The sequence below is a fragment of the Chrysochloris asiatica genome, unplaced genomic scaffold, assembly GCF_000296735.1.
Source record: "Chrysochloris asiatica unplaced genomic scaffold, ChrAsi1.0 scaffold00031, whole genome shotgun sequence".
Taxonomy (NCBI): domain Eukaryota; kingdom Metazoa; phylum Chordata; class Mammalia; order Afrosoricida; family Chrysochloridae; genus Chrysochloris; species Chrysochloris asiatica.
Window position 1 is genome coordinate 854,420 of NW_006408549.1, and position 7,134 is coordinate 861,553.

Below are 7,134 nucleotides of genomic sequence, written 5' to 3' on the forward strand. Positions count from 1 at the left end.
TATATATATATATGACGATATAAACTTAAGTGATCAGATTTTATCTTGGTACTATAGCTATATACTAAATTAATCTAAATTAATCACAGGTACATTTCATGCCCATTTTACTAATATCTATAGAGCTCTGGCAGTATAGTGGTTATGAATCAGGCTGCAAACCGCAAGGTCAGCAGTTCTAAACTACCAGCTGTTTCGCTGGAGAAAGATGAGGCATTCTGCTCCTGTAAAGATTTACAGCCTCAGAAACCCTGTACAGGGTTGCTATGAGTTGGAACCAACCAACTTCACGGCACATAACCACCACCACCATAGATAATTGGTGTCCTGGTATAGTACTGTAGAGTAAGCACTGGGCCACTAACCAAAAGTTTGGCCGTTCAAATCTACCAGCCACCCCTAGGAAACCCTGTGCATGGTACAAACCGCTGTGAGTCAGAGCCAACTGGATGGCACCTGACAACAAAAGCACTATTATGGATCATTGAAAAAATACCCTTAATAGGTGTCTTGTTTTTATCAAGCAGATAATTTAAACATTAATCTATGATATTTTTCTTACATGTATTGCCTTTTTATATGTGTGACTGAAACTGCAAGCAGTTTACATGTCATAGAAAAAATATTTTTAATTCTAAGCAGCATAAAATAAGTAGATTATAATAACTAGAAAATGGGAACAGACAGACAAATATAAATACAGCTATTGATTTTAGAGGCTAATTGTCTAATTTAATCTTGAATTTTATATTTTTTTTCACTAAATAGGGCACCAAGATTCTGTGTTACTCATACAGACACAACAAAATATGCTAGTGCAGAACTGAAATTCTGGCACCTCCGTCAAGAGAAACCGAGGAAGGATATTGACCCTTTTCCACAAATGGCCACTCTCTTGCCATTGAGACCTAGGTCTTGCATTCCACAGATAACTGAGATCCAGGTAGGGTGTATGTCGATGCTTTGACCTGTTTATCAAATTTATCATAAAAAATCCATGTTTAGATTTTGTACAATGGTTTTTTAAGTAAGTTTCATTGTATGTATTTTTTTTTTCTGCTGTTTTCAATGTACAGGCCATAACAGTTAGGAACTAAGAAAACGAAATGCAGAAACATAACTTTTCATAGGCTGAATTAACTTTCCATGTACACTGCTATCTATAGATACTGATAGAATAATAAATTAGTAAAATGGATGTAACAATATTGGGGTACCATAGTTTTCTAGCTAAGGTGGGCAAAGATACTGACAGGATTATATGATTCAGTTGTAAGTGCTTGTTAACAGGATTCATTGTGATTACAAAAACTTGGGCATCTAATGAGGGGGGATGGATCAGTTTCCCATCCTTCTGGGTTTAAGATGAATTATCACAGAAGCAGGAAGGGGGATCTTACTACCACAAAGACGAATGAGCCAGGAGTGGAGCACATCCTCTGGCCCTCAACATCCCTGTACCCTGAGTCTCCTTGATCCAGAGACAGAAGGAAAGCTGTGGCAGCAGAAAAGTGGAAGAGGAACAGCAGCAGCAGAGCCAAGAGCCAGAGCAGGAGCCAGAGCAGTGGACTTCCTGGATCCCAGATCAAGAAAGCTGAATGAATGTCTTTGGGCCGGAAGTTTGCTTGCAGAGTGGGGTGCCTCCAGGCACTTCATTGGGGGTAGGATGAGCTAGGTTTGCTGACTCACAGAACTAGAGCTGAGTGCCTTGGAGCTGAGGCTTATAACAGAGTGGAGTGCCCTTTGGGCATTTATCAGCAGCCTAAAAGAACTTTGTAGCATTGCCTAAGCAGGGCAGAAGCCAAGAAGTGGCTTGGCTGAAGTCCAAGAGCCAGAGGCTGAAGGCCTGTGAGCATGTCAGAGAAGAGGCTCTCTTGACAAAGAACTGTATCCTGAACATTTCTGGTCCTGAACTGTAACCTGTTAACTTCCCTAATAAACCCCATAGTCGTGAGTATTATCTCTTAGTTCTGTGTGGCCATTGCAATGAATTATCAAACCCAGGAGAGAAGTGGACAGTGCTGTGGATAGAAGGCTGGAGGCATGTCTGACCTCAACCTCATAGCAGTCAGCCTTGGATTGCTGATGATGATTCCCTCTCCCCCTTGTGAAGTCAGATGCAGCTCCCAAACCTTTTTTTTCCCTCCTCTTTTTACAAATACTTGTGTGTACAAGAGTGTAGCACTGTAGGATAAGCACTGAACTGCTAACCGCAAGGTTCAAATCCACCAACTGCTCCCTGGAAACCCTATACATGGTCACTATGAGTAGGAACTGACTTGACAGCACTTAACAATAACAATCAAAGATTGTACGTAGGGAGCTTTCAATCTTGTATGCTTTATCTTGTGGACTAATGAATGTAGTTCTGACCCTTTATTGTAATTTTTAACAATAAGATTTTCAAACAATTTAGTAGACATTGAATCGGTTGTTGTCATACTACAAGGGCCTTCAAAAGGTTTATGGAAAAATTGAATTAAAAGATAATAGAACTTTTCCACAATATTTTTGAAGCACCTTGTATGTAGCATTTTACATTTTTTTATTTTTAGCTCTTCAAATAGGTATTTTTTCTGAAAATGTAAACAATTATCTTTATTTTTAAGCTTTGTATTGTGATTTGGTTGAGAAAATTGCTTTTCTGATCAACAAATTCATGCATGGTTTGTTTCATAATATTGCTTGCAACTCTAACAATGTAGAAACATTCTTCCCACTTATTCCATGTATTTTCCATTTCCGTTTGCCCTTCTTTCCTATCCCTTCCTGCTTTCTGGACTTGATCCCTGGGCAAATGCTGCTTTTTTATTCTCATGTGGTTGATTGTTCTAAGGAGTATGTACCACTCTTATGTTATTGCTCACCTTACAAAAGGCCTGTTTATTGTTTAGCTGAAAGTCGAGCTATTGGAGTGAATTCAGTTTTAGGCTTGAAGGATGCCTAAGGGCCACAGTCCCAGGGAGTCCACCAGTCTCCATCAGACTAGTTAGCCTCGTGTGGTTTTTTGTTGTTGTTGTGAAATGAGTAAAAGTTTACAGAGCAGATCATCAGTTTTACATTCAACTAATCGTGCACTTGGGTTTCATCTCAATGATTGCAACTTCCTCAGTGTAACATCACTTATCCCACTTCCTTTCTCTGTTCCCTGTTTCCGTTCCTCCCTCTTTCCAAGCCCTTCTGAATTTTGTCCTTGGTTAGATGCATGCTGCCATTTTGATCTTGAATGGTTGACCATTCTATAGTGTGCATACCTCACAGATGTTGTGTCCCTCCTATATGCCTATCGATTGCTTGGCTGAAAAATTGAGACATGAGGGTGAGTTTCATTTCAAACCAGAAAGGCCATAGTCTTGGGGTTTCACCAGTCTCTTATTTGACTAGTAAGCCAGATCTTCTGTCTTTTTATTGAGTTTTGTTCCACATTTTCCCCGACTCTATCCAGGACCTTCTAATGTGATGATCCCTTTCAGAGCAGTTGGTAGTGGTAACTGGGCAACCGTGTTGGTCTTCTTGTTTGAGTATAATGGAGATTGATGTTCACGTGGTCCCTTAGCACATTAGACTCATTGTTTCCAAGCATCTTTGATTTTTATTACTCCTCTTTCTTGCAGACAAGAAGAGAACAATAGTTGCACCTTAGTTGGTTGTTTACGAGCATTTAAGACCCCAGTCGCTACTTACCAAAGCAGGCTATAACACATTTTGCCGGTTAACCATGATACTCCCCATGGTTCTGAAACCCAAAGACCAGCATATCATTCCTTCAAAGTATTTGGCAATGTCTAAGAAGTTTTCATAATTCCCACACCCTCCCCCCCCCATATGCTCCATCACATTTGTGGATGTGTTTGCAACAAAGGTAAATACCCATGTAAAAATATCCTGTTTAGCAATTGTAACTGGACTATAGACCACAAGGCTGGCAGTTCAAACTCACCAGATGCTCCTCAGAAACCCTATACAGGGTCACTATGAGTCAGAACTAACTCAGCAGCACTTAACAACAATAAGAAGATGCAATTGTCAGGATAGCTCAGGACTGGGCAGTGTTTCATTCTGTTGTTTTCAGGGTCACTATGAGTTGGAGCTGACTTGATGGCATCTAGCAACAACAACCTTTAAATATCTGTAGGTATATTCCTACCCTCCCTTCCACGCCTTACTCAGCCTGTGTATCTACCCATGCATCTACTCATACGTCACTGTTATTGCCAGATTGTATATAAAACACTATTTATACTGTTCCCTTTAACTCTTGGAATCCTTCCCCATGTCTTCCCTTGCCTTCATCATTATTTTGCCAACTTCCCCTTGTTCTATATTGTCTTCTCTGTCACCCAAGTTAACACTTGTCTACTCTCTAGCCAGTGAATGAATTACTCTTCCTTCCCTCTCACCCCTGGAAACCATCAAGGAATGTTTATTTTAGTTTGAAATATTTTCTTGATTTTTTAATAATAGTGGCTTCATATAATATTTTTCCTTTTGTGATTGGCTAATTTCACTCAGCATAATGTCCTCTAGGTTTGTGCATGTTATGAGGTGTTTTACAGATTCATCATTATTCTTCAGTGTTGTATAGTATCCCATTGTGTATATGTACCAAAGTTTATTTATCCATTTTTCCACTTATGGGGTCTCTCTTTTTTGCTGTCGTGAATAGTGATTTGATGAATGTGGGTGTGCATACATGTAGTTGGTTATGGCTCTTATTTTTCTGGAGTGTATACCAAGTAGAGAGATAGCTGGGTTTTATGGCATTTCTAGTTCCAACTTTTTAAGGAAGCACCATACTATTTCCCACTGTGGTTGTACCATTTTACAGTTTCACCAGCAGTTTATGAAGGTTCCAGTCTTCTGCTCCTAGTGTGCTTTCTGTTATGTTTAATAGTGTGTTTATGCCATACATCAGAACCCCAAACTTTGTCCCTAATTTTTCACTGATGACCTTTGTAGTTCTAGGTTTTACATTTAGGTCTTTGATTTGTCTGGAGTTCATTTTTGTATATGGTATGCAATATGGGTGTTGTTTCATTCTTCTGCAAATGAGTTTCCAGTTTTGCCAGCACCATTTGCAAAAGAGACTATCTTTCCCCCTATTTAATGTTTCAGGCCTTTGTTAAAGATCAGCTGGCATTTGGTGGAAGAATTTGCCAAAGAATTCTCAATTCTGTTCCATTGATCGGTGTGTCTAAATAATATTGAACACTTCATGAATTTGCATGTCATTCTTCTGCAGGATAATGCTAGTCTTAGCTATTTCATTCTATTTTTTGTTTTTTTAATTTATATATGTGCTGCTGAAGCAAGCATGACTCTTTTGTTTTTTAATGATTTTGAGTTTTGTCCCACACTCCCACCCTTTTACAGGAACTTATATTGTGATCCCTTTCAAAGCAGAGCTGCCAAACTAAGACAGACTAGGAAGAAGGAGAGGCAGATCTATGCTGAATGGTTAGCAATTGAAAATCTTATGAACAGCAGCAGAACATTGTCTGATATAGTGCTGAAAGGTGAGCTCCTCTGATTGGAATTTACTCAAAAGATGACTCAGAAGAGCTGCATTTTCAAATGAAAGTTGACTTTTATGATGTGTGCATGGAGTAAAGATTTCAGGACCTTCATTTGCTAATGGATCATAACTCAAAATGAGAAAAAATAGCTTCAAACGTCCATTAATTAGAACATGGATTGTAGGAAGTATGATTCTAGAAATATTGGAAGTTGGGAAAAATGAAATGACAAAGATTGATATCTTAGGCATTAGTGAACTGAAATGAACTCGTATTATACATTTGAATTGGACAATCATATAGTTTCCTGTACAGGGAACGACTAATTGAAGAGGAAGGGCATCATAGTCGTTGTCAAAAAGAGCATTTTAAGATCTGTCTTGAAGTACAATGCTGTCTGTGATAGGATAATATACGTCTACAAGGAAGACCAGTTAATACCACTATTACACAAATTTACATACCAACCACTAAAATAAGTAGTGATTAAATTGAAGAATTTACCAACTGAAAACCAACTTTTTCAGTCTTAAATTGATCATTCAGTCAAGATGATTGGAATGTGAATTGCTGGTGATTGGAATGTGAAAATTGAAAAACATGGCCAGGCGATGCCACATATGGACCTCACCAGATGGAATACACAGAAATCACATGTAGGGAGAGATGGAGAAGCTCTATATCATCAGCCAAAACAAGGCGGGGCAGACTGTGGAACAGACTATCAGATGCTCATATGCAAATTGAGATTGAAGCTGAAGAAAATAAAAAAACACTCCATGAGAGCTAAAAATATGACCTTGAGTATATCCCACCTGAATTTAGAGACCATCTCAAGGATAAATATGATGCATTAGACACTAATGACAAAAAAAAAAAAAATAGAAGAGTTGTGGGATGACATTTAAAGAACATCATACATGAAGAAAGCAACAGGTCATTAAAAAGATAGGAAGAAAAAAAAAAAAAGGAAAGACCAAATAAATGTCAGAGACTCTGAAACTTGCTCTTTAATATAGGTAGAGAAACCAAAGTGATTGAAAGAAAGGATAAAGTAAAAGAATAGGGCAGTTCAAGAAGCCAAAGTATTATAGAGAAATGTGCAAATACCTCAAGTTAGGAAAACAAAAGGGAAGAACGGCCTTAGCATTTTTCAAGCTGAAAGAACTAAATTAAAAATTGAAGCCTCTAGTTGCAATACTGAAGGATTCTGTGGGCAAAATATTGAATGATACAGGAATCATCAAAGAAAGATGGAAGGCATATGCAGAGACACTGTACCAGAAAGGATTGGTCTATCTTTAATCATTTCAAGAGGTACCATCCGATCAAGAACCAATCATTATTGTTGAAGGATGAAGTCCAAACTGCACGCACAACATTGATGAAAAGCAAGACTCTAGGAACTGACAGATGCAAATAGAAATGTTTCAACTGAAGATTCACCACTGGAAGACCTCACTCATAGATACCAAGAAATTTGGAAGACAGCTACCTTGCCAACTGATTGAAAGAAAGTCTGTATTTGTGTCCATTCCAAAAATAGGTGACCCAATGAAATGTGAAAATCATCCAGGAATATCATTAATATCATTCAAGTAAAATTTTGATGAAGATT

The 7,134-nt window shown here is 38.2% G+C and overlaps 1 protein-coding gene across 1 annotated transcript in view; it reads left to right on the top strand.

Annotated features, from left to right (window-relative positions):
- RGS22 (regulator of G-protein signaling 22) overlaps positions 1 to 7,134 on the top strand; it is a 184,067-nt gene that overhangs the window by 39,118 nt on the left and 137,815 nt on the right. The window contains exon 8 of the mRNA XM_006859251.1: positions 769 to 943. Within this exon, the coding sequence (XP_006859313.1) occupies positions 769 to 943 (175 nt within the window). The remainder of the gene's footprint in view (positions 1 to 768; positions 944 to 7,134) is intronic.